The sequence below is a fragment of the Podarcis vaucheri genome (genome assembly GCF_965113315.1).
Source record: "Podarcis vaucheri genome assembly, chromosome: 14".
NCBI classification, from domain to species: domain Eukaryota; kingdom Metazoa; phylum Chordata; class Lepidosauria; order Squamata; family Lacertidae; genus Podarcis; species Podarcis vaucheri.
Window position 1 is genome coordinate 8,878,063 of NC_138752.1, and position 23,566 is coordinate 8,901,628.

General features: G+C 39.0%; 1 protein-coding gene across 8 annotated transcripts in view; it reads left to right on the forward strand.

Moving 5' to 3' along the window:
* The window catches only part of NEO1 (neogenin 1), a 107,213-nt gene that overhangs the window by 28,628 nt on the left and 55,019 nt on the right, over positions 1-23,566 (forward strand). For all 8 annotated transcript variants that reach the window (XM_082198279.1, XM_082198280.1, XM_082198275.1 and 5 more), the window contains exons 2-5: positions 10,803-11,120; positions 19,461-19,736; positions 20,630-20,783; positions 21,756-21,892. In XM_082198279.1, the coding sequence (XP_082054405.1) occupies positions 10,803-11,120; positions 19,461-19,736; positions 20,630-20,783; positions 21,756-21,892 (885 nt within the window). The remainder of the gene's footprint in view (positions 1-10,802; positions 11,121-19,460; positions 19,737-20,629; positions 20,784-21,755; positions 21,893-23,566) is intronic.

Here is a 23,566-nt window from a genome sequence, read left to right on the forward strand (position 1 = left end):
AGATATTACATGCACAGTTATTTGATATGTGTTAAAGTTTAATCAACAAAAGAGATATAGCTTGCGTAAATATATATTCACCTGTTTTGCATGTAAAATTAAGCCAAATCATGGCTTAGCACGAATGAACAAAAACGTGGGTTGTCCAGAGTAAAGATTGTGGTCATGGCTCTAGTTTTGCTGCTGTGATACCATGTGCATTAGGGATGGAAAACACTGTCAGAGCACAGCATCTTAGCAGACTTAAATTCTACCACCTCTCATTTTAATATTATATTTTATTTGCTAGGGAAGGTTGTATCACAGGTACATAGTATAGAATTATGGCTCTTAGAAGGGTAAAAAGAATACACCCTTAAAATACATGGCTTGAGGCATGCAGTTTTTCTGGATATTTTGCCAAATATAGGGCATACCCACACTACAAACATCTAAGTCTCTGATGTTACTTACAATTTTATTGTGGAAACCTAGCACCAATTCAAAACTGACCAAAACAAGAGCAAATCCTAGTCTTCTTTCTGGGAGCCAGTAATTCTGGATCATATTATTCCTTCATATTAATAGAAAACTGTGGTTCTTAGCTGAGATAACTCATTTGGTAGTGCAGGAGACTCTTAATCTCAGGATTATGGGTTCAAGCCCTATGTTGGCAAAAAATTCTGCATCGCAGGGGGTTGGACTAGATGACCCTTGTGTCCCTTTCAACTCTCTGGCTCTATGAACAATATTTACATATAGTTTTAGGTAGGATTTGGTCGTATTTAAAGTTTTCTAACATGATTTTATTGAAAACCTGCACACAAAATTGCACTGTTCTTTGTCTAAGGATTTAGTAGTTCTTCACTTACACAATTTGTACTTTCAGTGGTTAGTCTCACAAAATCACTTTGTTTAGGATCACTGAGCATTTGTGATGTTTATTTGCAATCCTCTCTCTAAGCTTATGTTACTACTATTTAGCACATTGTATGAAGCATTGGTATCAATTCTAATGCATGCATTATGACATTGTATTTTGTGTGAAGTGCTTGCAAGTTGTTTAATTTTGTGTAACAAAGGATGCCCTTGAAATTGTGATTTCACACAATATCTTATTTCTTTACACATAGCACTGTTACTTTTTTAGAACTTCAGTTCATGGTGTGTTAAAGTTAAGAGAGGGGTATACAGTATTCTGAAATAAGGAATATTCAGTAGCTTGCTAAGTTAACAGAATAACTTTATCAGCACAGAATGCAATGCTACACTTTTTCATTGTTTGCCCTAGAAGCCAGGATTCTGTTATTTGTTGCACCTGATGTGCTTTGTTTCCCCTTGTTGGCTCATTGCAACCCCCCACCATTATCTCAGTGAATACCTGAGATAGAGACTGATGTGTCCTTTCCTAGCAGCAGCAGTACTATGCAGCCCAAATGAGATTCAACATGAATTGAATGATACTTTGAAGTAAGTTGTCATACAGAATTGTTCTGACCTCAATGAAAGGGAGGCAAGTCGCATCGGAAAAACTCTCAACTAGTTTCCTGCTGTATGGCATGAGAGACTGGCATTCTGGGCAGCAGTCCTAGACTTGACACTCCTATACTTCATCCCTCTTAGCAGGACATAACATTTTGGGTGTTATACAGTATTGAGTTCTTCTTGCGTTAGTGGAAATATTCAGCCACTTGTAACAACATAATGAATGCATATCTATCTAGCATGTCTATCTTTCATAGCATTTACAAAAAGTGAAGCATGGATATACAGAGCTTTTAGTTAGTATCCCAGGTTTTCAAACCACAACACTAATAGTTCATGATATCTGAGTCATGATCAGTTTTAGAAATTCAGATATATAAGCTAGGCGTCAAATGGCTCCTTAAACCAGGATTACAGTCACCATACTCTGCTTTCTCTTCAGATTGTATAAATCTTTTGCCTTTTATGGTCACCAAAATGGAACGCCTAGTTACCATTTTAGGGCCAGACAGCTTGAAAGTCATATTTTTGAGTATGACTTTTTGGTTCCTGAAATTCATTCTGATTGTACAGATAAAATATAATGGATAGAATTCTACAGGATGTTTTGCCAGTGTGTGAAAACAGTTTAGATCCAAGGATCCCCAGGTATGCGCCTCCAGATGGTGGAGACGTCAGGTGCCATCCTGGCACCCGAGGATCTTCTCTTGGTCACAAATGGCCGATATCTAGGTGCAAAATGCGCCTGGCAAATTTCGAACACTTTACTGTAGTGCTGCTAGAGGGCGGAATTCTCAGTTCCTCCTCTGCCCAACCTCCAACAGGCTAGGAATCAGGATCCAGTGAGGGGCCATAATGCATAGAAACAAGTTTCAGAGCATGAACTGGGATATAAGAATAGCAGGCTGTATACCAGCCACTTCACACATGGAGCACTCCACCACTTCTTCCTTATTGGGGAAGGGTGGTAACTATGTGCAGAAATCCTTGCTCCCACCCTGCTCATCTACCCATGGAAGGTAGAGATGGTTTTTTTTTTTAAAAAAAAAATCTGCTTCTCCCACTTACTAAGCCTTAAGATTTGGCTGCTAGGGCATTATCTTGAATTTTGGCATTTGGTTTTAGACTTCTGTCTCCAGCTGCAAACTGAATACTCCACTCCTTAGAAAGATGTATGCTGAAACACACCTTTCAAGCCATTGGACTGTGGTAAATATTTAAAGGGAGAGCTAGCAGGCCAAAAAGGAACTGCTGTTGATTGCTGCAAGGGTGTGAATTCTGTTCCTCTCCAAAATAGCTGATTGCGATATTGTGACTTATATCACAGGGCCATGTGCATGCAGTTCTGGTGGCTTCTGTATCAGGCTGGGGAATCATGACCGCAGTACCTATTTGTACATACACAATTCTCTGTCCAATGAAGATGTTATTTCCACAGCTGTGGAGGGGCCATATTTTAGTGGTAGATCACATACTGGGATTTCTGCATGTAAAGTATCTCTAATAAAATATTCTATGGTAGTAGTAGCTGGAAAACTCCAGCTGGCACTCAGAGCTTGTACCTTTAAACAAGTCAGTATTGGGTTTAGTGAACCAAGGCTTGACTTATTCAGTATAAAGCATATTCACATGTTAATAAAATATATATACCATTTTACTGGGGTTGGTTCAATATATTTTTTTGGGGGGGTTGTGTGTTGGGTGTTTTCATTTTCCCATTTTAGTAAACAGCTTCTAAATTCCGGAGATATTCTTATATTATTACTCATTCTTAGACTTTAAGACAAGGAGGAAGAATACAAAAATTAAAGTGGGCTTCAGTAACTGAAGTTTCTATATTAAGGAATGGCATCTAGGAGTTTGACACGCTGCTAATGAAGGAACAGTCTTGTAGTGCAAGATCATTTTTCCTTTGAGATCCATTGCATATATAAATAACTGTGTTTGGTGCCATCTAGTGGCAGCGATGTTGCATTTTAACACAGAGAGAACAAAGATAGAAATTTTTATGAATCATGTCTTTGTCCTACTTCCCACACTTTTTGTTTCTAATGAATTTGAATTGTTTCTGACTTGTTTAATGCTACTTGTGTAGTATATTGAAATGAAATCTTGCATATTCCATTTTTGCTGTTATGACTGGTTTTAGATTAAAAATCTTAATTTTGTTTCTCCTTGATTTTTTCTTTGCTCTTGAACATGGAGGCTTGTATGATTTCCAGAGTTTTCAAGTTTCCCCACTCTCTGCAACTTGAAACAACTGCCTTTAAGGCACTCAATTACTACAAGTTGTATCTGTGGGAAAACAGTACTGCAGTTTGCACTAACTACATGCTCATAAGGAATGTAGACGAAGGACTGAGTGCTTCTTGAGAGGCTGTCTGTGGCTTGCTTTTAATCATTAAGACTGAAATGTCACAGACTTTGCATGCTAATTATGAGGTCCTGTAGTACCATTCCAATTAACTGTACTTTTTATAGTGTAGGACAAGGGTGGCTAATTTGTGGCTCTCCAATATATTGATGGACAACTCACATCAACTCTAGCTAGCATGACCATTTGCAGTGGATGATGGGAGTTGTAGTCCAGGAGCATTCAGCACATAGTTTGTTTACTGTATTTGCTTGAATCTAATATGCACTTTTTTTTTGCCAAATTATGTTGCGAAAATTAGGGTGTGCATTAGATTCAATGGTGCATTTACATTTGCCAGCAAATACTTTTTGGATTTCAAGGTTTTGAAGATTGAGGTGCGCATTAGGTTTGATGATGCATTAGACTCGAGTAAATACGGTAGTTGTTGAAATTTTTTAGTCACTTTATCTTGGCCTGGGCAACCGAAAGCAACTTACAAATAAACAGACAAAAAAAATCTCACATAGATACTTTAAAACCAAAAGGGGGGGAAATACATTAAACATCACAGGTTAGCCAGCAATTCGATATCTGCTCCCAATGGTATTATTTTACTCTTTGTTCCACTTTTTAAATCAGAAACATGAGTTAAGTGGTTTTAAAAAGAGGCTTTCTTCCAGTGAGCCACTAAACTCTTCTGTAATTTTAATATTGTGTTAACAATTTCTCCATGCATCCAGGCCTTTTTGTTTGAACCAGAATTACCAATGTATACAGTGGTACCTCAGGTTACGTACGCTTCAGGTTACAGACTCCGCTAACCCAGAAATAGTACCTCGGGTTAAGAACTTTGCTTCAGGATGAGAACAGAAATTGTGCAGCGGCAGCATGGGAGCAGCAGGAGGCCTCATTAGCTAAAGTGGTGCTTCAGGTTAAGAACAGTTTCAGGTTAAGAACAGACCTCTGGAATGAATTAAGTACGTAACCAGAGGTCCAACTGTATTTACAAAGCCTTTTGATGGGAAAAACATATAGCAAAAGTGCTTGTCCGAGAGGCAATCTAAATATTCATTACTTCTGTCTAATAGTGAATAGTAATTTGGAAAGCAAAGTTGGGGCCAAGACAAGGCCCATTATTTCTAAAGGAGAATCTAAATATTTGGCCTTAAACAGTTATTTGCTAGTAAAATATCAACCATGTCAATAGCCGTACTTGGAATTTTTTGTATTAAATACATGCCCAGTGGACTTTGCCTGAGTCTGTTTCCCCCTTACTTCCTCCCTCTCCCACCAAGCCCCCCCCCCTTTTAGTTTTGTTCTTATTGCATTTACTTTAGGGGTAAATGAAAAAGTCCTCCCCCCCCCCAATACAACCGTATCAAGCAGTGCCAAAATGCAGTAAGACTGAGTATGTATAGTCAGTCTCTCAAAGAAAAACTTAGTTGTAAATAGCTTCTAAGTTACTCTTTGAATACAGAATTCTTTCTCTAATGATTTTTTCATTTCATATAGCATAGCAGGTCAAATCCAGGCTACTGTTCCTTATAACTAAGAGCTAAATCTGTCTTGTCTAAAAATTGACAACCTGTATTTAGGTTTCTTGGCATTAATTAAAGAACGTGCTTCTCAGCCACCCAGGCAGAGTACTCTATTGAAAACCATAATTTCTCTTGTTAAGGGAGAAGGGGAGAGGTTGCACGTTTATCCTGGTATCCTAGGCAATTAGTACTCAATCAATGTCATCTGCTTCAACCGTATTATAAAGGGGCATCTACCCACGGACAGTTATTTAAAAACAAGTAGCATTTTTTTCAAGTGCTCCAGTTGTCAAAAGAGCTTTCCTTTACAAATCAACATGCTTCTGTTTTTCAATCTATAGCCAGATGGAAACGCACCAATACTTCCTTTCTCAGGCCACTCAGCTGATACAAGCTTTGTTTCTTTCCAGGAGGATTAACCTGTTTTGTGTGATTATTCTTCATTAGTGGGATTTTATCAAATTCCTATGATCTAGATGTAAATACAACCTGTGAATATTAATGGTACATTTTGAATTTGATATGCTAAAAGTGTAAAAGCAAATGTTTGCTTTGTTTCTGAAAACAATATCATTCTAGAAAATATTTTGTTTATAGAGCTGCCAGAAGAAACACAATATTAGTTTAGATGTTAGCTTTCTTTTTTTGCCCATGAAGCCCTCCAAGCGGTTCTTACAAATATTAGCAACATTAAACATTAAAAATCCACACTGAAACTGTAATAAAACAATTAACAAGATAAAGAACTGACACAACCAGCACAGACAATGCCCCTTTTATGATACCAATCAATCCTCCCACAGATGGCACTAGTGGCACCTAGAGTATTGACCTGTTCATGAATGACTCATGGGGCATGGGGGTTTACTTAGGATTATAGGCATTGGCCTAATGTCATAAATAAATGGCTCAGAACCACAATACTTTAAGGACTGTCTCTCCACATATGAATTGACCTGGACCCTGCAATCATTATCTGATGCCCTTCTTGGTGTGCCTCCTCCATGAAAGGTCTGGAGCAGGGGTCTGCAACCTGCGGCTCCGGAGCCGCATGCGGCTCTTTTACACCTTTGCCGCGGCTCCAGGGCGGATACTAGCGAGGGGAGGAGGCGCATTGTGCGCCCCGACACTCCCCACTGTGGCGGGCGCTGTACTGGCTGTGATGTTGCATGGGGGCAGTGTGTGCGTTAGTCATGCACCGTCCCAACATCACCTTCCCGCCCACTGTCAGATCGGAGGGCAGCGGCACACATGCTTTAAATGTCGCAATGGATTTGCGGCTCCCAGGGTTTTTTTTTCCTTCGGAAATGGGTCCAAGTGGCTCTTTTTGTCTTAAAGGTTGCAGACCCCTGGTCTGGAGGGTGGCAACATGAGAACAGGCCTTTTTTGCAGTGGCTACACACTTGTGGAATGCTCTGCCCAGAGAGGCTTGCCTTCTGCCTTTGTTACATATTTTTAGGTTCCAGGCCAGAGCCGCATTTAGGTTTGATGAGGCCCTAAGCTACTGTAGGTAATGGGGCCCTTTATAAGCCCAGCTGTCCTTTGTCGACATCAAATTGTCACTGTTTTTTGTGTTGAATAATTTATGGACCTAATAGGTATCTAAAGCCATTTGCAAATAACAAATAGGAGCCTACACAACACAAAACACTGTTGCTATATGTAGGTTTTATTTTATATGTTTTTTATTTTATATTTTGGAAATGTACATCCAGGTTTTTTCCTTTATTTTTTTTGGGCCCCCAAGAGGGTGGGGCCCTAAGCTATAGCTTGTTTAGCTTATACGTAAATCCAGCACTGTTCCAGGCAAACATGTTTCTCTTTTCCCAGGCTTATTTTAATAAATATAAGTAGTAGTAGTAATATATTTATGTGTGTGGAAGACTGCGGTGGGAGAAAAAAAAAACATAGAAAAGAGGACATGTTTCTATAATCTCCTGTAGTGGGAGCGAGACTGTCAGGTTGGGCTTTAGGACCCACCAGCAGCAAAGACAGGAAAGAGATGGAGCTCCCAGAATACCTCAGTCTGCCCTGCCTTTGCAGCAAGCAGTACATGTCTTCTGTTCATGTTCAGTAAAATGTGGCATGTACTTTCAGAACATAAGTATTTGTTTTGATCCCTTCACTTCTGTTCAAAGAGAAAGTGATAAATGCTAAATATGTATATGCTTGGAAATATCAAAACAAATGTTGGAAGGAAAATTCTGGAATTAATTTTCAAACCTGAGTGCTGTCCCCCTTCCAGTTTTTAAGAGAATCAGGAATGAAGAAGATGTCCTAAATAGTGTTCAGCACTTGTTTACTTTATGAAAGTCTATTACAATTTTGCAAAAAAAAAAAAAAGTTTGTGTTCAAATGTTTTAAATTTTAAATTTGTTCAGTTTAAATTTGTAAAGTTCAGTTTCATGGAGTAAGACCTTGAAATTCTTATCATGGAGTTTGCTGAATGAAAAATAATTAAAATTACACTAGTGACATCCATTGTTTATCCCCCCAGCTTTGCTTTAGCTGTTTTAACAATGAGATATGGGTAGGTTTTTTTAAAATGAATGAATGACTGAATTGTTGAATAATTCATTCAGTGTAAGGAACATTGCTGAAATAGACTCCACAACATAGCTGGGTATAACATTTCAAAATCTCAGGTCCCTACTTCAGTTTTTGGAGATCAACACCATACTTTAGCTTTGAGCCTTGTTGAGCAAGAAATGGGAAGGAGTGCTCCAATATTTCCCCTTTGCTTAGCTAAGATAGAGGAGACTTCTTAATGTCTTGTCTTACCTTTCTCATCGGTCAGTGGAAGTCAGCAATGTTGGAGTTGTTGCCTCAAAGAACCTGGAGCATCTTGAAGTGGCAGTTCCCAAAAGATCAGCCCTCTCTTTGCTGCTGCTCAGCTGTATCAACTGCAGTGGAACCTTGGTTCTCAAACTTAATCCATTCCGGAAGTCCGTTCGATTCCCGAAACTCTTCGAAAACCAAGGTGCAGCTTCTGATTGGCTACAGGAGCTTCCTGTACTCAAGTGGAAGCCAGGTCAGATGTTCGACTTCTGAAAAAATTCGAAAACCGGTACACACACTTCCGGGTTTTCGGCGTTCAGGAGCCAATTTGTTTGTCAACTAAGCCGTTCGAGAACCAAGGTTCCACTGTATATGGGAATGCACACATGAGAGTGAGTACAGGTTGGACACACTTACTTGGGCTCTGTCCACTATGTCTACCCACTGATATGCTGCCCTTGGTGTATCTATAAAATGTTAAGCACTTTGATTTATATTATGTATTTTTTATCTTTATTAACTTTTTAATTTAAAGTTCACCACAAATTCATTAGAAAAGTGTGAGGGACACAGGAAGTTGGGTGTGTGGGAGAGGCAATTTTCAAAGTATGCATACTGACACTTCCAGAAGTTCTAAGGTCCTACCTTCTTGTGCCAATAAATCAGTGGCACCATACTTACTTTGACTTGTGGGTTGCCATACCAGTAAGGTTGGGTGGGACCCACTGTTCTAATCACATGATTAAAACTACTTAACATATTTGCCCTCCCTTCTGTTGGAAGGCAGTATACGTTAAGGAACTGTATACCGAGAATATGATTAACTTAAAATGTGTATTCACCATGTTATTCCAGTCAGGTTATTTAGTTAGCCCTCGTTCAGCAGAGAACAAATTTCTTAGCAAAGATACTGTTAGTCTTGAATGTTAAGGCTCTGTTGCAATTAAAGGCAAGTTACCTTTGATTAAACCATGTGAAGGCTACGGCAGCTTGGGGAAAGCTTCACGAAAAAACATTAATATTCTCATTTAATGTAAAGTATATTTACAAAACAATTTAATTTCTTGTATGACCGACCCTGGTTACACAATGAGGGATAAAGCTTTTCTAGAAAAAACAGAATATATTGTATGGTAAATTATTATGGGGAGGATGTGGCTTCACTTTAAATTTTCAGTGTGAGAGATAACATGCAAAACTTCATAAGACTATAAAAATTGTTTTGCTAGATTAGGCCAAGGGCCATCTGTTCCAGTGTTCCAATGCCAAGAAATAACAGCCAGGTGGCTCTGGGGCTTCAGGAGTTTATATGCAGGTCATGATAGCAATCCCCTGTTTGCCCCCAGCATGTGGAGTTGAATTAATTTGTCTTGGCAAACAGGTATTGGTAGACTTAGCTTTAAAAAATGAGGGAGAGGGAGAGAATGAGAGCAATAGCAATAGCAATAGCTAGCTAGCTGGCTAGCTAGCATCCAACATATTTTGTGGTAGTGATTTCCTTATGTCAGTCAGTGAGTAGTCTTTCCTGAACCTAGTGCTGATCAGTTTCATTGGATGACCTATTAGTTCTGGTTTGCATATTTTGAAAGACGTAGGGTTATTTCTGAAAATTGTCAGGTTCTTATTTCCCCTCTCTGTAACATTAAGTATCATTTACTCTTTGCCATGTTATGGAATCCTAATGTTGTGAATTTTTGGACCATAGTAGATAAATTTTGAACTAGAGGCAGGGAAATGCAGAATGTTGTGATGAAATGACGTAAGTTAAATTAGTACTGCACATTGGTGATGAGGATAAAAACAGAACATGAGTAAGTTATTTTGACAACAGTCCTGTTATACCATAACATGTAAGTTCACTCTGTCTGTAGAGTATATTCTCCAGTCTCTATGCCATTTCCAGCTTGTTGTTACCCTTTTATAATAAGGTTACCAGATTTTTTTCAATGAATCTGGGGACACTTTTGAACTTCCTACTAAATAGACGGAATTTGTTAGGGGACTGATTTGTAAATCTGGGGACTGTCCCCGGGAAAAGAGGAAATCTGGTAACCTTATTTTATAATCTTTCTCTTTGGACAAGACGGGTAATATTTATGGTTTGCAACTCAACAGGACCCTTATACTGGCCTTCTTCAACTTTGTGCCTTCCAGATGTTTTGGCTAACAACTCCCATTGTCCTTCACCATTGACCATGTTGGCTCAGGTAGTCTGGAGGGCAGCAGATTGCAGAAGGATGTTTTATATTATCAAGCGGCTTATGCCAAACTTTGGACTTACAAGCCATATGCCTCATGGCTTATACTTCTAAGTAACCTGCATCTATGTGTGTGTGTGTGTGTGTGTGTGTGATTTGTGAAATATATACATCTCTGTAAACATATGCATGCTAAGCACGATTGCCTATTTAACCACCAAGTTCATAGTCCTTTCTAGAACCTATGGTAGTTTCTTCATGAGATGGAAAATGTAAATATTTTTGATGATGATGATATATATTGGTTCCGTTACACAGGATATCAAAGCATATATTTATTTCAAATATTTACTACCAAAAGCAGTTAACATATCAGAATGTAAGGAACAATATTCAATTGTTGTAAAATAAATATTTAGGATATCTGAGAAGCATTTAAAAAATCTTCATTTCTCTTGTGTTTTGCAGAACCCACAGTGAGGACTTTTACTCCATTTTATTTTACTGTGGAGCCAGTGGACACTCTGTCAGTTAGAGCTTCATCTGTTATACTGAATTGTTCAGCTTATTGTGAGTCATCTCCAAAAATCGAATGGAAAAAGGATGGGACTTTCTTAAACTTGGTGTCAGATGACCGACGCCAGTTGCTACCAGATGGATCTTTATTAATCAACAGTGTAGTGCATTCTAAGCACAATAAGCCTGATGAAGGCCATTATCAATGTGTTGCAACTGTGGAAAGCCTTGGAACCATTGTAAGCAGAACAGCTAAGCTCACAGTAGCTGGTGAGTATTTTAAAGTTGTTTCCTTTCTTGTGCTTATCCCATCTCACAAATATTGGTCCCTCAGTTCCACAGACAACATCCTGCCTGCATTGTATGTGAAGGGATTTTTTTAGTGGACTTTCTGTCTGAGGGGTCCCCCCAGCTTGCCATCACAGTGTGTTTGGTGTGCTGCTGCACAGGCAACTCCCTAACACACTATCCACACAACAAGGTTCAGAAGTCAGTTGCTCTGCATAAATGATAGTGAAGGGCCAAAGGACTGTTCTTCTTTGTTTCTCCACATGTGTTTTTGTAGGTCTCTACTTTACTTATCTGTTATATTTCTTAAATGATGTGGCATTATGCAGATTATTGCATGCTACACCTCAAAATTTTATTTTGACACAGAGAATGGAGAAACAAGGGGAAAAGAACCTTATGGTAGTTTTAGATTGGAAAAACTTGACTAACGTAGCTTTTTCTTTCATTTCCCTAATGAACTGTAAGCTCCTCTTAGGGTTGTTTTCTTTGCTTAATAAAAAGCTTTGGGTAATGAATTCCTTCCACAACCCAGCAATATTTGCTGCTTTTTAAAATTCAAACATTGCGTGTATTAAATTGTGACAAAAGGAAGAACACAAGGCACAAGTGCTTGATTTTTATCTCCAGTATAATGAGTTTGATGGCCCAATTAGCATAAACGGGTCTGTCCTGGGCTTTTGCCTGACAAACCTGATGGTCGATTGGGGATGTAAGGACTTTAATGGTCCTTAATGACTTGGAATCTCTGCTAGCCTTGGGAATTTTACACCCTTGAGAGTTTGGGGAAAGGATAAGCTGGGTAGCAGGGGAGTTGTTGCTGTTGCTGTATGGTAATCTGATTCAGGCTTATTAGTTAATACTGTATGCTTCAAGAATTCCTCCCCTCCACCCACATCCATCTTGAATATTTGTAAATTAACAAATGGTAAAAAGAGACTAGTGCATTCTCCTAATACAGATTGTAGTATTGCCCCTGTAGCATTGTCTCACTGCCCATGGAACACAACACCATCATACAATCATGTCATATCATGGTTTTTATCTTCCCTGCCATCATGATTATTACTGTGAAGAGGAAAAGTGCAATACTTGTGGAGCTTTAACAAAGCTTCAAAACTGGCAGTAGGTTCCTGCTGCTTGGAGCTTCATTCCTTTAATCTGTGAAGCAGTTTCAGTCTTTCAAATTGACTTTGCAAAGATGAAGAAGAGATGGAGGGTGCTACGCATGTGCCCATCAGAATATTTGGTTCCTATCACTCCCTGTGATACAGAAAGCTTGTGGCCTTTGCTGAGTTTAATTGCTTGTGTTATAGACTAATTCTTAAAATATTTCCTGGATCACAGTGAACAGAAAATTTTAGTTATTGCTTAAGTTCTATAGAGAAAATGGTTGGTGGATGACAATATTTACCTCATCTAATGAGATGAATCTACAGTGATATGTTACTTACAAGAACCCTAGTTGCAGAGTATTATTATTATTATTAGTTAGATTTTTACCCAACACCTTTGTCCAAAGGAGCCTAGTGTAAAGCATTACCTCTGTGTAATTTGCTATATTTTGTGACCAGCTATTATAAAATAGCTGCTATTGCGGAGTAGGAGGGACAAGGCTGAAAAAGATCTACTTTTTCTTGTGCTTTTTCTGAGATGAGCAGCAATTGGCGAAAGGCTTGCCAAGTTAAATAGTTGGATTACGCAAAGGTAACAAAATTTAAAGCTAAAATTGTAAAATCAAGAGGAGGAGAATTCAGACTTTTAGTCCTGCATTAAAAACTATTAAGACCACATGGAATATTTTCACTGCTATCAAGAATGGGGCTGGTTTCACATTCTTTGGGAGTGAATTATACAGTCAGGATGCTGCCATTGGAAAAATTGGAATTTATGTAACAATTTACATAATCATATAAATGCCTTGTATCCTTATAACCTTGTAGGATGAAAATATGCAAGTGAAGGCTAATGCTGAGAGAAAGTGGCTTGTCAGATTTTGTACATGGTAGAGGGAAAAATTTAATATGGGTTTCATGATTTGCAACTGAGCTGTATAGACTATGTTAATTCTCATTTCTGTTGAATTAGGGTCCTCAAATGTGATAGTGATAGTCTTTTGTGGAGTACTAACTAATCACTTGTATACAGCAGTTAGTGGAAACTTTGACTGTTCACTTTCACAGAGTATGTAGTGGTTATAATTCATGGACTGTATATTTAGGGTTGCCATACAAATTTCCTGGACGTATATGGAATACTGCAATCGGCCAAACAAAACTCAATAACTTTGCCCTCGCAAAGAAAAAATTGGATGTAATTTGTATACAAGAGACGCATGTAGCCAAAAAACACAAACATGTATTAGTAAATAAGAAATTGGGTACAGAATTTATAAACTCCGGGAGAAAAAAAAAAGGGGGAGTGGTAACATATGTTGACGAAAAATGGGAACCCAAATTGACTTACAAGGATGAAGAAGGAAGGATACTGGGGGTTCAAATAAGCTTTCAGGGAGAGAAGATTAATGTGATAAACATCTATGCCCCAAACTCAAACAGGTCAGAGTTTTATAAAAAATTGGAACAAGTACTACTAGAACTAGGAAATAATAAGATGATACTATTGGGAGACTTCAATGCAGTGCCGACATTAGAAATGGATAGACAAACAGAGAAGAGAAAACGAAAACAAGGAAAGTTACCGAAATCATTCCTGGATCTGGAAGAGAATTTGGACTTGACGGATATATGGAGACACAAACACCCAACAGAAAAACAGTTTACTTTTTTCTCAGAAGTGCATAAAAGCTGGGGAAGAATAGACCAAATTTGGACCTCAAGAGAAATTACTCTAAGAACCGTCAAGTGCGAAATCCAACCGAGAACTTTCTCTGACCATAATGCAATAACCTTGGAACTCAAAGGAGAATCACAAGGAGGCTTTAGATGGAGATTAAATGAATACCTACTAGATAATGAGGAGGTTATCGAAAAAGCCAAGGCCACGTTAAAAGAGTATTTAGAGATGAATCTCAATATGGGGACAAATATAGAAACAGTTTGGGACGCCAGTAAGGCGGTTTTAAGAGGGTTTTTCATCCAGCAGAATAACTACAAGAAAAAATTAAGGCAGCAAAAAACAGACGAAATACTCAAACAGTTAAAGGAACACGAGAAAAAATTAATAGAACACCCAAAAGACGAACAAAGTATACAAACAATAAAAATACTACAAAGACAATATTCAATGTTAACGAGTCAAGAAATAGAGTGGAAAATCAAATCAATGAGGCAGAGATATTTTGAATCCGCGAATAAAACGGGGAAATTCCTAGCCTGGCAATTGAGGAAAAGACAGAAACAGAATGTTATAAATAAAATAATGGTAGAAAAAGAATTAATAGTAGATCCAAAAAAAATACAAAAAAACTTTCTTAAATTCTATGAGGAGTTATATAAAAAAGGAGAAGAGGACCCAGCACAAATAGAAAAATATTTAGAGGGCTGTACAGGGAAGACTGTCACAGAGAAAGAAAGAACCCAATTAAACAGACCGATAAATATAGAAGAAATTGAAACTGCGATAAAAAAATGAAATCAGGAAAGGCGCCAGGCCCAGATGGCCTATCAGCCAAATATTACAAAGTCTTGGGAGACCAACTGAAACAGGTATTGTCTGAAACCATGAACAACATTCTGAAAGGAGGGAAAATACCCGAGTCGTGGAGGGAAGCCTATATAACACTCATTCCTAAACCAGATACAGACAAACAGAACATGAAGAATTACAGGCCAATATCGTTATTAAATAATGACTACAAAATATATGCTGATATTATGGCGAATAGATTGAAAAAATGTCTGACAAATTTAATTCACAAAGATCAAGCGGGTTTCCTCCCAAATAGATACCTGAAAGATAATGTGAGGCATGTTATAAACATAATTGAATATTTGGAGATCAACAACAACATACCGGCGTCTTTGATTTTTATAGACGCAGAAAAGGCGTTCGACAACGTCTCTTGGCGGTTTCTACTAAAATCTATAGAAAAGGCAGGGATCGAGGGGGAATTTTTGAAAGGAATACAGGCAATATATTCAAACCAACACGCCAAACTGGTAATAAATAATAATATCACGAAGAGATTCAAAATAGAAAAAGGAACAAGGCAGGGTTGAAGAAGACCATATGAAGAATTAAAGGAGAGGCTGTCAGGCTGGCTACAGTACCATCAGATAAATGCAAAATGGTCAGAGGATAAGAAAATTGGAATGAATGAAAAGAAGTCTAGATTTCAGATTGAAATAATTGAAGGCAAATCCAAAATATTATCTAAGATGTACAACATACTATTGGAATGGGAAACGAAAGACGAGGAAACTAAAGAAGTTATGATCAAGTGGGCTAGAGATTTGGGGCATAGTATAGAATATGAAAAATGGTCAAAACTCTGGAATGAGGGAATAAAGTTCACGGCAAGCGCTGCAATTAGAGAAAACCTAGAAAAGATGATATATCGATGGTATTTAACACCAGAAAAACTAGGTAGAATGTATAAAACTGTAAATAAGTCATGTTGGAAGTGTAAAACAAAAGAAGGCAATTTTATACATATGTGGTGGACATGCGAGGAAATAAAAAGATTTTGGGATCAGATATTTATAGAGTTAAAAAAGATACTTAGATATACATTTCCCAAAAACCCAGAGGCCTTCTTATTGGGGATGGTCGGGACAGAAATTCAAGAAAAAGACAAAACTTTATTCCAATACTCAACAGCAGCGGCCAGAATTTTAATCGCTCAAAACTGGAAAGGCATAAACCTCCCAACGGTGAGAGAGTGGCAGTTAAAACTATACGACTTTATTGAATTGGCAAGAATGACACAAAGAATCAGAAATCAAAAAAATACAAAGTTAAAAGAAGATTGGAATAAATTCATGGTTTATTTTGAAAGCAATTTTAAAAACGTACCAACTACAGAGGGTTTGTTATAAAACTCCCGATGTATAAACTAGAAACGAACACCAGCGGTAAAAATGAAATTGTTAAAAGCAAAACCCGAAATCAGTAGGGAAGGAAGTCGATGTTGTATGTTTTATATTTTATGATGTAACTTTTTTGAATGTATCTGTCTCTTTTTGTGTGTATGCTTTTCTCTTTTCTTTTATTTTTTTTCCTTCTTACTGTTCATTTCTTTCTTTGTGTATAAAGGAAATTTAATAAAAAGTATTAAAAAAAAATAAATAACTTTGCCCTCGCAAAACAAACAAACAACTTTGGCAAAAAAAGCTCAACAACTGTCACGAAGCATCTAATATGGGACGTATATGAAGAAAATGTTACTTTAAAATGGACGTGTGCAATAACTATTGTCAGCAGTAAAGCAAAACACTGTACTTATATGTATTTAAGAATAAATGATAAAAACAATGGCTAACACTTCAGATAGAAGCTAAAAAGCCATAAACCTGGTGTTTCAGATGTTTTTCTTTTTTCTCCATTTTTTATAAACACATGCTCATTTCATTTTTGTTTTTCCATAATCATACCATGTTGACTTTTTAATGGGAATTTGTGTCCAGGAAATGTTTGGCTGAGACAATAGCCCTATTCTAAAATATGACCTTGTTTCCTCACCTCACCCAAAACATGGAATAACTGAAACAGTTTTATAATATAGGAAACTAAATTTTAGAACCTTTAATTAAATTATAAAGTTTAATGTCTCTCTGGGCTCCTTTGAAAGGAAGGGTGGGATAATTTTTATAAATAAAAAAATTAAATTCATTGTCCACTTCCCTTTTCTTTTAAGGTCAAATACTTTTACAGTTGATTTATTTATTTAATATTAAAATATTTATGTACTATTCATAAAAAATCAGGTTCAAAAATCATACAGTAAACAGAACAGGTAACTTGCCTATATCCTGGATATGGGTACCACCCACCCAAGGAACCTTAGTCTTTCCATGAACCTCCCTGAGATCTGTGGATATAGGGTGGTATACAACAACAACAACAACAACAACAATAAGCCAGTGTGGTGTAGTGGTTAAGAGCGGTAGTCTCATAATCTGGGGAACCGGGTTCGCGTCTCCGCTCCTCCATATGCAGCTGCTGGGTGACCTTGGGCCAGTCACACTTCTTTGAAGTCTCTCAGCCCCACTCACCTCACAGTGTGTTTGTTGTGGGGGAGGAAGGGAAAGGAGAATGTTAGCCGCTTTGAGACTCCTTAAAGGGAGTGAAAGGCAGGATATCAAATCCAAACTCTTCTTCTTCTAATAATAATAATAATAATAATAAATCTTATGATGAAGTAAACCTGTGTGTCATCAGTATACTTTGACACCTTGCTCCAAAACTCCAATAACCACTCTCAACTGCTTCATCTAGATGTTAAAGAGCACCGGGAATAGGATAGTACTCTGTGGAAACCCCATTGCACAAGTACCAGAGGGCCAAAGAACACCCACCCAGTGCTACTCTCCGAACCCACCCCTTAAGCTACAAACAGAACTACCATAACACAATGCATCTGATATCCATCCCACTGGATATCCAGGAGGATACCATGGTCAATTTTTGCTCCCTTAAAGTGCTCCTTCTCCCCAGTTGAGAGAGCCCCTCCTCTGCTCTTGCTTGCATGTGAGTAGGAGTGGGATTGGGGCTGGGATGCGTGAAGCCTACCCTTCGCAGCTGAGCAAGCCCCGACTCCACTCCTGCTTGCACTTGGCTACTGCTGCCTGGTCCGTCTTCGGGGAGTGAGGGGCGAGCGGGCAAGGTAGCTCGCCTGCCCCCCACACCAGTGAAGGCATCCTGGCCAAGGAGCCCCAAGGTCCTTGCTGCTCAAGTGTGAGTGGCAGGAACACTGGGGCTGGCTCCACTGGGGGCGGGAGCTTTCCCACCCCCAGTGGAGCCTGGCCAAGGAGCCTGAGTCCCCTGCTGGTTGTGTGCAAGTGGCAGGGGACTCGGTGCTCTCTCAGCTGAGGGCAGGAGCCTTTCTGCCCCCAAAGTGAGCAGTGGGCTGGGGCCAGCTGTATTGTCCACAGCAGCCCATGAGGTGTGGAGGTAAAAGCGCCTCATCTCCCATGATGAGAGCTGTGGCAGTTTCACCGGGCACATTGCCGGCTGGAGCCAATGCAGCTTTTTTCAACATTGCAGTTTATCACTAAACGGCGATGTCTGGCTGGCGATACACTGCGATGTTGAAAACCCAACATCGCCCAGCCCTAGATGTGACACTTACTTTTGTACAGTAGCTACAGTAGGTTTCTATACTCCATTCAGATAAGCAAAAGGCATTACAGTGGTACCTTGGTTTGCATACGTCTTGGTTTGCATATGTTTTGGATTACAAACACATTAAACCCGGAAGTGTGTGTCCCGGTTTGCAACCTTTTTTTGGATTACAACCCTTTTTTTTTGGATTACCAACAAATTTTTTGGGAGGCCCCATTGGCGAAAGCATGCCTTGGCTTACAACCTGTTTTGGTTTACAAACGGACCTCCAGAACGGATTATGGTTGTAAACCAAGGTACCACTGTATAGCAATTCAAGGACACATTACATACAGGCAAAAGCACCTGAGGTGGGTGCAAAGGTTATTGTCGGATGTGACCTGGGGAGGAGGTATGGCCTATAGAGAGCCCCAAAGCTCTCTGGAGGGCTGCATTTTGCCCTTGGCCATGAAGTTCTCCACCTCTGCATTAAGGGATGTCATCTGTGCAGATTCCACAGGCTGCCTCATTCCCTAAGAATGTGATTCACTGGCAGAATGAGATGCTATATATGTCTCCGTTGCATAAATTGGAAACATGGAAGTAGCACATAGTTAAAAGCCATCTAAATCGATTTATATATATTTCATCTTAATTGTTGAAAGGGAAGAAGGGATATGTTTGCATATTTTAGTATGGCAATATTTTCCATCTGAAATCAGGAACTTTACAGCTCTTCTACCAGTTTTTAAATTTTGTTCTGCTCAGTACAGTCAGTGCAGAACTTAAATGATATCATTATTTAGTTAAATATGTAACTTAGAGCAAGTACATGAGCTCAGTATCCATTATTTCATTCTGGAGTAATGTAATCAAAGGGGGCTTGATAGCTGAGCTTGTGGACAAACCTATGCTTCACAATAGGATATGCTTATGAACAATCCTGGACAGTAGGCTAATGAGTCAACCTATTTTTCATAATGGAATTATAGTTGACATTCTGCTGCATTGTAAGCAAACATACGACTGCAAGAAAGAAAAAATAAGGAAAAGTACAGATGCACAATCTTATGTGTGTGTTTTTTCTTTTCTTTTTAGGACTTCCAAGATTCATCAGTCAGCCGGAGTCAGCATCAGTCTATAGAGGAAACAGCATAGTTCTTAATTGTGAAGTAAATGCTGATCTAGCACCCTTTGTAAGGTGGGAGCTAGATCATGAGCCACTCTTTCTGGATGACCGTGTATTCAAATTGCCAAGTGGAGCTTTAATTATTAGTAATGCTACAGATGAAGATGGCGGAACATATTGTTGTATTATTGAAATTGGTGGTTCTCCCAAATACAGTGATGAAGCAGAGATTAAAGTTCTTCCAGGTACAGGCATATGTGCTCAGATTTTTCTCTCCAACTCACTAGTAATATTATTTAATTGCTGGCAGATAGGTTCTGTCAAGTTGCTCTTTGTCATTTAAACTTAGCCATCTCAATGTATTCTGTAGATCCCTGGGAGTTGTACTTATAAAAGTTTACTTTAAAAAGGCTGGTTTTCTTTAAAAGGACTCTTGAATAGTAGCATAATTTTCTTGTAATGAACTTTTTGCAAGAGACTTTTGCAGACATGGTCAAGACAGCAAAGTATGCAGAGATCAATATTTATGTCTATGTCAAATATTTTTGTCTAGTATAGTTATTTACTGGTGGTGGCCATTTTCTGAGAAAAGTTTCTAACACAAATTGCCTTGGTTATTTCTTGGCAAAGCTTTAGTTGTAATGATCAGTACAGTGGTGCCTCGCAAGATGAAATTAATTCGTTCCGCGAGTTTTGTCGTCTTGCGATTTTTTTCGTCTTGCGAAGCACAGTGTCGGGAAAGTTTTGGAAAAGCTTCAAAAATCACCAAAGTCTTTAAAAACCTCAAAAAAGGCTACCACACCGCGTTCTATGAGTTGCTCCTCGAAGTCAAGTCGCAACTGTATTAACGGTGTTAAGAAAAAGGAAACAAACTTGCAAGACGTTTCCGTCTTGCGAAGCAAGTCCATAGGGAAAATCATCTTGCGAAGCAGCTCAAAAAACAAAAAACCCTTTCGTCTAGCGAGTTTTTTGTCTTGCGAGGCATTCGTCTTGCGAGGTACCACTGTATGTATGAAGAAGCAAGTCTGGAACAGCGTGGTCTAGAGCATTGCATCCATAATTACTGTGTTTTGTTAATATCACTTTGCATTTATTTTTACTGTAATAACCTTGGACTTTCTGATCTCAATATTTACAGAATCTGAAGTTGCCTCAAATCAGGTGTTCCTGAGACAGCCTTCTTCACTTACCAAAATTACTGGGCAGAATGCCGTTTTGCCATGTGTTGCTACAGGCATTCCCATTCCTGTTATCAGGTGGACAAGAAATGAAGAAGAGCTTGTTACAGAAAGGTGGGTAGTTGTTCTGGTGTTACATCAGCTCTTACCTCTCTGCTACCTCTTCCCATCCTAAAAACCCCTACTCTCTGCCATGTTTTATTGATGGAGGAAGCTGGTTATTCTGGGAGATTGCCAGGTGGGCTTGTTGTAACTGTGTAAGCACATTAATCACAACTCAATTGGACTAAGTCTGACTTTCCTTTTGATAGTGACTGCTATGTTATATGACTATGACCAACTGTCTGTTCTGTTGCCTATGTAATTATAATATGTTTAATGCATAGATAAAGGCTGCAAAGCTTAAGTGCCTAAAACATTTAATGCTCATATTTGAGAATTTGAGTGCCTTTTGATCTCTGCAAAAAGCAAGCCCATAAAAATTAACTTAGAAGGGAATGTGGTCAGCAGATAAAGGGTTACCTGGGGCCTTCCAGCTGCTCACTGATTCAGCAAAATTTGCACATTGAGCACCACAGCAGCTGGTTTTGGAGCTTTCGGTAGCTTGGCCCTCAGTAGCTTGTCTTCAATGAATAGAGCTGAAACACTATTTAAAATTTGATACTAGGATCTCATGTCTGCCCTAGCAGTGTGTTTCCTGCAACTGCTGTTGCTGCCAGTACTGAGTGAAAGCTGAAAACAGCACTGTCCATAAGCTAGATGAAATACACAGTTCTATGTAGAATGAGTTACGTTAAAGAGGAGATAGTGGCTTGACTCGACCCTTTTAAAAGCCGCTTAGGTCTCTAGAAACTCATATAGGAGATCTGGAGGAGTATGTTTCTGCTGTACTGAATGCTACTGTAACACTTGGTTCTGGATAAATAAATATGTTAAATTGCCTCAGAAAATTGTGGCACAGGAATATTCTGTACAAAAGTTTTAAGAGATTGAATGTCTTTTGATTTCTGTGAAGAACAAGCCCTTAAAAATTGACTTTAGGAAATTTTCAAAAAAAAAATCACCAATCTGTCCTGTTTTGCACAGTTCTAAAAATTATTTATTGCTGGCTGGAGGGACTCTGAAGATCAACGATATCACAGAAGATGATGCTGGAACATATACCTGTATTGCAGATAATGGAAATGAAACAATTGAAGCTCAAGCTGATCTGATTGTACAAGGTATGTAACTACTTTGCAAGAGAGGACAGTAATTTCTACTGATCCCTATAATTAAGGGTTAGGCCAGGAACCAATATTCAACATATACTAGCTCAGTGCAATGTAACTGTTGCTTATTTTGCATAATGTTTAGTATTTCAACAGCTCTTCCTTCCTTCCTTGATAGCTTAGTGAGCATTTGGGGCAGGGTGCCAGTACAAACCAGGATAAAACCAGGGTAGTGTGTTCAGATGTAATGAGAAACCATGGTTAACTGAAGCAGAGATTCATAAGCTAACTTCATATTCTGGTTTGTGGGCTACACAAGCTATAGTTACTTAGGTTTGAACCTCAATCCCAGCTACCCCCCTTGCCAGCCCCCCACAACTCTTTCTACCCCCAGTCATCCCTGCCTACCCGCCACCCAATTGCCATTCCCCATTCCCCCACAGTTAACCTAAAAATGCCCCATCCTATCTGTTCAGCAAGCACTCCAATCCCAAGATCCTGCTGCCATGGCCTAAAGCAGAGGGGAATGAACAGGATAATGTCTTTACCCCCTCCACACCATACTGCTCCGGGTTAAAACACTTTCTGCTCTTAGCAGCAGGATTTCAGGATTGGGGCAAGTTGTGAAGGGATGGGGGAGTTCTGGGCAAACTGGGTGGTGGCAACAGCAGTGATGAACAGCCCTTGCTCAGGTAGAGTGAGCATTCATGGGCAGTGGGGTAGTGGTAATGGCAACACAAGGGACGTGGGAAGGCCTGCCTGGGCCCACCTGCCTGCTCAGTTGCATGCTTGGAGAAAACACAGAAAGGTTGGAGTAGTCTAGTTTCTCACAAAATAAATGAGAATAGTGCCTCAGAATTTTGTTTTCTACAAATGCCAGAAACTTGCTTAACCACTCCCTCCCCCCAAGTAATCAAAGCATGATGGTTTACACAGTGGAGGAAGGGGGGAAGCAGCCACCACCCTTCCCCTGCAACCCCCCCCCCCAATAAATGTCTGTAGGTCTAATGTTGTAAGATTATTGTGCAGCGTTTTCCATGTTAGGTTCGTGTGTAATACAAAGGTGTTGGGACAGGGTGGGGGATGTAGTCTGATCTCATTTAGCCACTGAAAATAAAATAATGAATTTCCCTTACGTACATTATCAAAGGTGGCATTCATTTAATTGGTTAAACTCAGGAAATTACATGGAGACAGACATATGCTGACAAGGTTATAAGTTCACTTTTCAGCTGGGGAATATTTTATATTTCTCATTCATTCTACTTGGGTCTCCAGAGTTTCCTGTAAATATTATGACGTAAACTACATGGAAATGGTTGGTTTCCAGTTGAGTTGTATGGCATTTTTAAATCTATCTATTTTTAAGAGTTTTGCATTAAGCACAAAATACAACAAACTGAGCAAACATGTTTTGAATTCTGATCATACAGATTTACAAAAGAAAGTAAAAACTTGTAATGAGAGATTTACAAGTGCATTTTTGCTTCTCCCACTTGAATTAAGCTGGTAAAAAGCATTTTGGCCCCTGTTGCAACCTGAGTATCTAGACCAGCCTTTCTCAACCTTGGGTCCCCAAATGTTGTTGAACTAAAACTCCCATCGCTCCTAGCTAGCAAGGCCAGAGCTCAGGGATGATGGGAGTTGTAGTCCAACAACATCTGGGGATCAAAGGTTGAGAAACAC